The 10,753-nt window shown below is 41.3% G+C and overlaps 2 protein-coding genes across 2 annotated transcripts; both read left to right on the top strand.

Moving 5' to 3' along the window:
- Positions 1-7,831: 7,831 nt before the first annotated feature.
- Positions 7,832-8,227, top strand: LOC138901275 (uncharacterized). The gene has a single exon (XM_070189026.1). It carries the CDS (start codon positions 7,832-7,834, stop codon positions 8,225-8,227), a length of 396 nt encoding a protein of 131 aa, XP_070045127.1.
- A 545-nt stretch (positions 8,228-8,772) lies between these two features.
- Positions 8,773-9,316, top strand: LOC138901274 (uncharacterized). Its single transcript, XM_070189025.1, has 2 exons — positions 8,773-9,053; positions 9,205-9,316. Exons 1-2 carry the CDS (start codon positions 8,773-8,775, stop codon positions 9,314-9,316), a joined length of 393 nt encoding a protein of 130 aa, XP_070045126.1.
- Positions 9,317-10,753: the final 1,437 nt, after the last annotated feature.

Here is a 10,753-nt window from a genome sequence, read left to right as displayed (position 1 = left end):
TTTGAGGCTCTAATAGTAGGAGATGTAGATCTCACATTGGGTGGTTCGAGATTGGGGGAGCAGAGTTGATAGGGAAACACCTTGTGCATCATGATATGGAGAAGGTTAAGGTCATTAAGGATTGGTTGAAAATCTCCCAGAGTTGCCAAAAGTCCTATTCGGATGTACGTCGTAGGGATTTGGAGTTCAAAGAGGATGATTGGGTATTCCTGAAGGTTTCCCACATGAAGGGTATAATGCAGTTTGGTAAGAAAGGGAATTGAGTCCGAGGTAAGTCGGAACGAACAAAATCATTCATAGGATTGGTCAGGTGGCTTACATGCTTAAGCAACCTCCAGAGATGTCCTTAGTGCACCCGGTGTTTCATATGTCTATGTCGAAGCAGGTAGGTAGAGACCTGGCACTCATTGTTCCGATTGGGACTATTGAGGTTAATGAAGAATTGACTTATGAGGTGATTCCGATTGACATTATTGATATGCAGGTTTGAAAGCTCCGTGAAAGTGCTATGGCAAAACTAGCAGGTTCAAGAGCCCCCTTGCGAGGCCGAGGAAGAGATGAAGAAGTACCCCTATTTGTTTTAATAACTCTATATTTAGGTAGTAGTGTTCTATGAAAATGTTGAGAGCTTACCTTCTATGAATTATGTATCACTTGTACAGTTGATGTTAAGGGTGTTCCTTTAATGTAATATATTGCTTATGAGGACACGGTTGGTGTTGTTTTCATGTTATGTTGTGTTGTTGGATTATGTATATGTTATTAGGATTGGTTTCTTGGATTCTCTGACAGGTGGATAGGCCCAGTACAGTGCAAACTCTACCGAAATATTTTGAAATTTAAGAAGTTAGTCAAAATTTGGAACTGCTGGTATATGAAATAATAGTTGGGTCACATTGAATGCTAATGGCGGATATTTACCCTCATTCGAGTACAAATGATCTTAAGCGGGGGAGGATGTAAGGCCTAGTAAAATTTTACTAAAACCCGGGGTTTCATGGTGCCGAGGTAGGCTAATGTGTTTGAGGATTGTAGAAATTCTTCGCGGTGAGCATTTTGGGTTGTACAATACATCGGGGTGCTGAAGGAATAATTTTGCAGACTATGGAGTTTCTGTGATTCACTATGCAGGCCGTAGATCGGCCGCATAGCGAAACAGGACTTAAGCAAATTTTGAATACCATTATGCGGCTGCATAATCATTTCCAGTCTTGCCCAATTTTTGGGTCCCTTTCCGCGGTCTCCTTTGCGGGCCGCATACCCGTTTTGCGGCCGCAGACTCGACTTCGTATGCTTAAGTTTGGGAAAATTTCACCTGATCTTATTTTTATAAAAATGATTTTGGGGTTATTTTGGCTGGTCTAAACTCCCATTTTAGAGCGAGTGGAGTGCTTGAAGAGAGAGGGGGACGGCCCAAGTGTTTTGTTCAACAATCCTTGCTCAAGTCTTGGAGAAGAGAATTCACAAGGAAAACTTTCAAATTTGTCCTCTAAAGAGGTAAGATTCTAGCCCTAACCTTCCATTTCGACTTTGAGGTAGAAGATGGGTAATGGGGAGTGTGATATATTGGGTATGAGAGTGTTATTTATGCATGCATGTACAAACAAGGTTTGTGGGAAGGTTGTTAAGAAAATGGGTAAACAATGGGTTGTGAGATGAAGGAATCCACCATAGAAGAAACTTGAAATCATAATGCAGACCTAGTGTTTGATAAAATGCTCGAGTGAGCTGAACCTACGAATATATTCCTAATTATGGTTCAATTTTTTTATGTCTCTAAATAGATTGAAGTTGCTAGGATTTCCAGAACATTGTAGTAATTTAAGGAAAGCTCAAGTGAGGTATGTTGTCTATACTTGTCTCTTAGAATTAAATCCCGCAATGTTCTCGTAAATATCAAGTATGAAGGGCCAAATTCTTATTTCTCATGTTCCGAGTTATTCATTATAAATTTTACTATCACGAATAAGCTTTGTGCCGAAAGATATATGTTCAATATGTGTTCCGAATTCTCTTATCATATTACGTTATCCATCGAGGCTGTGTTCAAAATATGCGTTATGTAATAAAATTTTATGACTTCAAGTCGTGTTTCAAATTAAAGCTATTATGCCAAATTATGTATGTAATCTCAATGTGCCTAAGACTCTTATTTTCTCACATGTGTACTAAAAGTCGTGATTAGAGATGCCTTGTTGTTAATAATCCATGATGGTTTTTGAAAGTGAAAGGAGTGAGCATGAACTATGAAATACGGCCGACATGCTAAGAATAATATTATATTTGTAGTCACTAGTGCCAATGAAACGAAAATATGAGTAAAATATTATGAAATGATCTGAAAGTCCTTTATATAATAAACATTTTTTGAGTATCGTTAGTACCGAGGATAGGTAGGTGGAAACAACCTAACCCCGAAACTAAACATGCTGGTGTAGGAGTGATTGAGGGGTAAATCCCCGAACGGATGTGTTTAGAATATTTCCCTTAGATGGGATGAGATTGATGTGTTGAGATTATTCCCCTTAATTGGGATGAGATGACTGCTAGCAAAATGTGATGTCGATCCACACGGCATTGTCGTGAGACAGTGTAGCTGATTGGGTCGAGATCGGACGCCACGACGCACACATGGTGGTGATTGTGATTGGATGTCTTTGGGTGAGACGGCCTAGACGATCGGGCCGTAATTGGACTCCGTGCTAAAAACACAGTGGTCTATCAGTACTAAAGATATCTCAACCTAAAATGATGAAATTTACTTGAAGATATCTTTGATGATTTGGTATTGTTTGAGGTTTCCATTGATTCTATGATTATTCCTCCTTGGATTATTACTCGTTCTATTGAGAGGGTGTTTAGTCATACATACTAGTACTATTCCATGTGTATTATGGTCCCTTTTACCGAGGGTGCTGCATTTTCAATGGATGCAGGCGGTCCCACAGTAGGCATCATTTATCAGTGATAGCGAAACACCCTCTTCCCAGCTAACTTGACGAGCCCCACTTTATTTAGGGGTTGGTCATCTTTTGTTCCTCATGTATTATGTTTGAGGTATAGTCGGGGCCTTGTTGCTGGCACTATCATAGTACTCTTTTGTATCCGTTAGATGCTCTATAGACATAATGTGGGTTGTACCTTGGTGATGGGAAAGTCAAACTAAAAATGGTGTATTTGTATCACATGTTTCCACTTCTAGACTGTGAATGTGCAATGTAACATTTTGGAGACTTATAAATGACATAACTAATGGAAATGTTTCCACTTCTAGATTATGAATGTGTAATGTAACATCTTGTAAACTCATTCTACAAGATTGGCAAAGGACTACAACAAGAAATTGAAGACTGGACATTACAATTCGAGCAAGCTTCGAGATGCTACCATAGAATGGCTAGTTTTTATTAATAGCTTTTTCATAGTTAATAATGTAATACCATGGTTGAATACCCAATTCAATCATGGTAATAGGAGATGTGTAATTGCAAAGTTTATCTCCCTACTTTTTGTAAGACTTGATGACATGTTTATTTTTGTTTTAGATATATAAAAATTAGCCCTAGGCACTTGCCTAGTGGATTTGCTAAAAACTATATGGAAATGAATTGGTGTTGTTTACATGATCTTCTCATTATCTAATTAATGAAATATATCTTCTCTTTATTCATGGGTAAGTTCGGGTAGAAGGCATTATATAGGATTGCTTGACTGGGGTATCTCGGTTGAGCTCCAGTCACGCTACCCGAGGTCGGGCGTGGCATAGGTGTATGTTTGGATATGGTTTTGGAGGTTCCTAAGATGTTTTGGCTTTATTTACCTAAAGTTGGCAAATTGAAGGTTTGAAAAGTTCACAATTTTGACCAAGAGTTGACATTGATGATATCAGGCACAAATTGTTGTTGCGAAAGTTGGAAGAGGTTCATTTTGTCATTTGGGAGTTGTGTGCAACGTTTTGTTGTAATCTAGATTGGCTAGGCTTGATTCGTATACTTGGTTTGATGTTTGAAAGTTCTTGAACTTAAGAGAAATCCAACTTGTGCTTTGGTCTTTGCTTCGTTGATATTATATTATTGTATGTCTTTGGATCTTTGGATAGGTCCGAGTAGTGTTTAGTGGACTTGTTTGTGTGATTGGATGGGGTCCTGGGTGGCTCAAATGTGTTACGGACCACCCGGAGCATTTTTGATATAGCATATTTCTACTGGTGTCAGGCTCTTCATCGCAATCGCGGAGGGAGCATCGTGATTGTGGAGTGTATGTTGGGAAGATTTTTATTAGCATTCGCGGATGGGGTGTCGCACTCGTCATGGGTTGTGGTAAATTGGCCTTCGTGTTTGCGCCTTTGTTGTCACGTTCGTGTAGTAATGAGTAAGGATGGGTATCGGTTGGTGCTTGGCCTTCGCAATAACTAGGGGGTGGGGGCTCGCGTTCGCATGGGCCTAGGTGACTGTGCATCACATTCGCGAGGGAGAAGTTGCATTCGTGAAGGGTTATTTGATGTTGTGACTTTTTGTGCATCGTGAATGCGAGGCAGTAACCGCGTTTGTGAAGGGTTGTGCCGGCTAGACTATTTTAAGTCCTTATTTCGAGAATTTAGCCCATTATCTCATATTATGAGCCCTAGACATGGAGATGGGTGTTTTGGAGAGGATGTTTACACAAGGCAAGAGGGTAAGAAAATTCTACTTGATTTTGATAATATATCTTATTTCCCCATGGATTATTACACATAGAATATGGAATTTAAAGGGGAAATTTGGGGTTTTGACTATAATTTTGGAGAGTGAATTAGGGATTTGGGAGTTGATTTGGACTTAGTTTAGGAGTCTAAGCACATATTTAGACTCGTGAGGTTATGGATAGTTTGGAATCTAAATACAAGTTGCACCAGCTACCTCATAGGCTAGAGGAGGTGTCTAGACTCCCGCCGCCCGTACTCCAGAGCACCTAGCTCAGGGTCATAAGACACCAAGGGCGTTTCCAGTTCAGCCAGTGGTTGCTGCTCGGGCCGAGGTTGGCCCACCTATGACTGAAGAGGAGCAGAAGAGTTGGAGAGGTTTAGGAAGCTTGATCCACTAGAGTTCAGTGGAGGAGAGTCATAGGATGCTCAGGATTTTTTAGACCGATGTCATCGGATTCTTCGCACCACGGGTCTTATGGATATCAGTGGAGTTGCTTTCACTACCTTTGAGCTGAGACGAGCAGCATACAATTGGTGGCATAATTTTGAGTTAGGAAGGCCAACTGGATCACCGCAACTTACATGGCCGGACTTCTGAGTTCTCTTCTTAGAGAATTTTATTCCATATACTTGCAGGGAGGAGTTGCGTAGGAATTTTGAATAGCTACGCTAGGAGGGTATGACTGTTACTTAGTACGAGATGAGATTTGCATATTTGGCATGTCATGCAGTTTAGTTGGTTCCCATAGAGAGGGAGAAGATCACGAAGTTTATTAATGTCCTCAACTATGGTTTACATTACAGTATGGCTCTAGAGGTTGCGAAAGATTCTATGTTTGACCAGGTAGTCGAGATTGATAGACGTTTGGAGCAAGTTTGCAGGCTTGAGCATGAGGAGCGGGAAGACAAGGGGCATCGTGGTATATGTGTTTTCAGTAGTGCCTTATCTGGAGGCCAGTCACATTACTGCAGATCCTTTTAGACCCGCTCAGGCAGCTCTTCATGTTCCTCGTGCTTCCTCAATCATCCATGGTTCATAATGTGCACTCCTTGTTCAGTTATTACTAAGTGCGTTGTTGGCACAAAGTTCATACCATGCCCCATCTGCTTAGGGTTTTGCAGGCAGTTACCTAGATTATCAGGTCCGCAACTTCGTCAAAGGAGAGGTTGTTTTGAGTGTGGAGACTTGAGTCATCACAAGAGTGATTGCCAGTCTGGGGTGGGGTCAGCAGCAACTACACCACCCACATAGTCAGCTAGGGGTGGGGCTCAACCTGTTCCAGGTCGCCCTAGGGGGGAGGTCATTCAGGCAGTGTAAAGGTCAGCTTCTATGCATTTCCCAAATTAGAGGCAGTTGCTTTCAATGTCGTGATCACAAGTATTACTTCAATGTGCCACTGGGATGTTTCAGTGTTATTTTACCCTGGTTCTACTTATTCATAAGTGTCATCCTAATTTGCTCGTTATTTGTATGTGCCATTTGATTATTTAGATATTCCTGCTCGTATATCTATACCGATGGGTGATTCTATTATAGTGGATCAAGTATATTGGTCATGTGTGGTTACCCTTGGGGGTTGTAAGACTAGGTTTTATCTACTGTTACTTAGTAAGGTCAATTTCGATGTGATTTTAGGCATGAATTGGTTCTCACCATGTCACGCTATTCTTGATTGTCGCGCTATGATCGTGACAGTGGTGATGCCAGGGTTTTCTAGGGTTGAGTGGAGAGGTTCCCTAGATTATGTTCCTAATAACGTGATTTTATATTTGAAGGCTCAACAAATGGTTGAGAAGGGGTGGTTGGCATATATCTCCTGCAAGAGGGATGTTACTACCGATACCCCTACCGTTGTGTCCGTTACAGTAGTGACGGACTTCCCAGATGTGTTTCCTGTAGACCTGCCGGGTATGCCGCCTGACAGGGATATTGATTTCAGTATTGACTTAGCGCTGGGCACTCAGCCAATCTCTATTCTATTATATCGCATGGAATCGGTAGATTTGAAGGAACAACTTTAGGATTTTCTTGATAAAGGTTTCATACAGCCTAGTGTGTCGCCTTGGGGGCACCGATCCTATTTGAGAAGAAGAAAAATGATTCTATGAGAATGTGTATTGACTACCAGCAGCTAAACAAAGTTATGGTCAAGAACAAGTACCCACTACCGCGTAATGATGATTTTTTTATCAGCTTTAGGGTTCTAGGGTGTTCTTGAAGATTGATTTGACATCAGAACCCGTTGTGATCATTATGAGTTTTAAGTGATGTCTTTTGGGCTGACCAATGCCCCAATAGCCTTTATGCACTTGATGAACAGTGTGTTTCATCTATAACATTATTCTTTCGTCATTGTGTTTATTGAAGATATATGGGTGTGTTCTCGCAACGGAGGGGATCATGAGCAGCACTTGAAAATCATTCTCCAGACCTTGAGGTAGAAGAAACTATATGCTAAATTCTCCAAGTGTGAATTTTGGCTTGACTCGGTGGAATTCTTGGGCCCTGTGGTGTTTAGCGAGGGGATTAAGGTGGATTCGAAGAAGATTGAGGCAAATTAGAGTTGGCCCAAACCGGCTTCTGCTACTGAAATTCGGAGTGTCCTTCGTTTGGTTGGGTATTATCATAATTTTCTGGAGGGATTTTCATTTGTTGCAGCCCCATTGACTAGATTGACGTAGAAGGGTGCCCCATTAAGGTGGTCCGATGAGCGTGAGGAGAGCTTTTAGAAGCTCAACACTACCTTGACTATAACTTTAGTTCTGGTTTTACCTTCAAGATCGGGTTCCTACACAGTTTGTTTTGATTTTTCACATATTGGTATTGGGTGCGTGTTGATGTTGTAAGGTAGAGCTATTGCTTATGCTTCGCATTAGCTGAAGCCCCGTGAGAAGAACTACCATGTACATGATTTGTAGTTGACAGCCATTGTTCGTGCAATGAAGAATTAAAACAATTATCTTTACGGCATGTCTTGTGAGTTGTTCACATAACACAAGAGTCTACAACACTTATTCAAGCAAAGGGATCTGAACTTGAGGCAGCGAAGGTCGTTAGAGCTACTAAGGGACTGTGATATCACCATCCTTTATCACCCGGGGAAGGCCAGTGCTGTGGCTGATGCTTAGAGTATGAAGACTGAAATCATGGGACGTCTTACTTATATTCCATCTAGGGAGAGACTGTTATCATTGGATGTTCAGGCTTTGGCCAATCGGTTCGTGAGGTTTGATAATTCGGAGTCTAGCTGGGTTCTTGCTTGCGTTGTTTCACGGTCTTCTTTGTTCGAACGCATCAAGGGACATCAGTTTGATGTTCCCCACTTGCTTGTCCTAAATAACATAGTACAACACGATGATTCCAAGGAGGTTACTATTGGAGAGTATGGGGTATTGAGGATGCAAGGTCAGATCTATGTTCCAAATGTGGATGGGTTGCGAGAGTTGATACTTGAGGAGGAGCATAGTTCGCTTATTCCATTCATCCGGGTGCCGCAAAGATGCACTATTATTAGAGGCAATACTATTGGTAGCGGAGGATAAAGAAGGATATTGTTGGGTATGTTGCTCGGTGTCTGAACTCTCACTGGGTGAAGTACAACTATCACCAATCCGGTTGTTTGCTCCAGAGGCTCAATATTCCAGAGTGGAAGTGGGAGCGTATCACCATGGATTTCATAGTTGGGCTTCTATGGACCTCAAAGAGATTCGACGCAATGTAGGTCATTGTGGACAGACTGACTAAGTCTGCACACTTCATTCCAGTCCTGACTACCTATTCTTAAGAGCAACTTGCTCGAATTTATATTCGGGAGATTGTTCGCCTTCATGGTGTTTCCGTGTCTATTATCTCAGATCGAGGTATGTAGTCTACATCACATTTTTGGAGAGAAGTTCAGCGATAGTTGAGCACAAAGGTTGAGCTGAGTACAACATTTCAACACCAGACGGATGGACAGTTCGAGTGCACTATTCAGATATTGGAGGACATGCTAAGTTCTTGTGTCATTGATTTAGGGGGTTCATGGGATTAAATTATTTCGTTAGCAGAGTTCGCCTACAATAATAGCTATCAGTCGAGTATCCATATGGCTACTTATGAGGCTTTATATGGGAGGCGTTGGTGTTCTCTAATTGGTTGGTTTGAGCCTGGGAAGGCTAGGTTGTTGGGCACTGATTTGGTCCGCGATGCTTTGGAGAATGTGAAGTTAATTCAAGAGCAGCTTCATACAATACATTTTCGGCAGAAGAGTTATGCTGACTGGAAGGCTCGTGATGTTGCATATATGGTGGGTCAGACGCTTTTCCTCAGAGTTACTCCCATGAAGGGTGTGATGAGGTTTGGGAAGAAGGACAAGTTGAGCCCTAGGTATATTAGTTCTTTTGAAGTTTTTGCGAGAGTTGGAGAGGTGGCCTATAGACTTACCTTACCGCCTAGTCTATCGGGGGGTTCACCTAGTGTTTAATGTTTCCATGCTCTGTAAGTATTATGGTGATTTATAACATGTTTTTGACTTCAGCATGGTGCAGTTAGATGGGGCTTTTACTTATGATGTGGAGTCGATGGCAATTTTGGACCGGCAGGTTCGAAAGTTGAGGTCGAAGATTATAGCACCGATGAAGGTTCATTAGAGAGGCCAACCGGTCCAGGAGAGCTACTTGGGAGACCGAGCAGGAGATGTAAAGCAGATATCCTTACCTTTTTAGACTCGAGGTATGATTCTAGACCCGTTCATAGACAAATATTTATTTAAAAGGAGGGGAATGTAACGACCCGGCCGGTCATTTTGAGTATTTTAGCCCCAGTTCCTTTATTTGATGCTTTACTTATGTATATTTGTTGTTTCGTGACTTCCAAGGGTTGTTGGTTTGGTTTCAAAGAGGTTTTGGACTGAATTGGGACACTTAGTCCTATGGTCGAAAGCTTAAGTTGTAAGAATAGACCGGAGTTTGACTTTTGTGTAGAAGACTCCAGAATGGAGTTTTGATGGTTCAAATAGCTTCTTATGGTAATTTTGGACTTAGGTGTATGTTCGTATTTAGATTTGAAAGTCCGTAGGTTGGTTTGGTGCTTTTTTGGCAAAAGTTGGAAAGTTAAAAGTTTGGAAGGTTGATAGGTTTGACCAAGAGTTGATTTTAATGATATCGGGTTCGGATTTTTGTTCCGCAAGTTGGAATAAGTCTGTTATGTCATTTAGGGTTTTCATACAAGATTTGAGGTCATTCGTAGTTGATTTGATATGGTTTCGCATGAGTTTTGGAAGTTGGAAGTTCATTAGTTCATTAGGCTTGAATTGGGATGTGATTCATTATTTTGACATTGTTTTATATTATTTGAGGCTTTGAGTAGGTTCATGTTATGTTTTTGGATTGGTTGGTGTGATTGGATGGGGTCTCGGGGGTCTCGGGTGTGTCGGGTGGGTTTCAGACTATTTCCATCATGTTTGCGGCTGCTGATTCTAAGTTTCTAGTTTCCTTCTTCGTGATAGTGAAGAGGCTGTCGCGATTGCAGAAGGTAATTTGTTTGCAGGGCTGAATATTCTCAGCATTCGCGAAGTATAGACCGAGTTCGCGATGGGAATCAATGTCCTTCATTATTGCGAGTCGGTTGTCGAGTTCATGTAGAGTGGGGAGTTCAGCTGGGGGCTTTAGGCCTTAAGTCTTTGCAAACACGTGATGTTGTCCGCGTTCGCGTCGTGTTCGCGTTTACGTAGATCATTTTTGGTTGTGCTTCGCGATCGCGTAGTTGGTTCTATGATAGCGAAGGGTAAGCCTTGGCAGACCATCAATACTCTATTTTTCGAGGTTTTAGTCATTTTAACACATTTTGAGTTGTGGAACTCGAATTTGGGTGATTTTGGGAGGGAATTTTCACAATTTGGATTTGGGTAAAGTATTTTTGACTCGGATTTGTTTGTTATTCATAATTACTTCTATGATTTTAGCATTTAAATAAGAATCAAAGTGAAGAAATTGGGGATTTTAGTAAAAAATGTCCTAAAATAAAAAATTGAGGATTTGAAGGTCGATTTGTGGTCAGAATTGTATGAAATTGGTATGGTTGGACTA

Source organism: Nicotiana tomentosiformis, chromosome 11, assembly GCF_000390325.3.
Source record: "Nicotiana tomentosiformis chromosome 11, ASM39032v3, whole genome shotgun sequence".
Lineage (NCBI taxonomy): Eukaryota > Viridiplantae > Streptophyta > Magnoliopsida > Solanales > Solanaceae > Nicotiana > Nicotiana tomentosiformis.
This window is presented reverse-complemented; position numbering and strand designations above follow the sequence as displayed.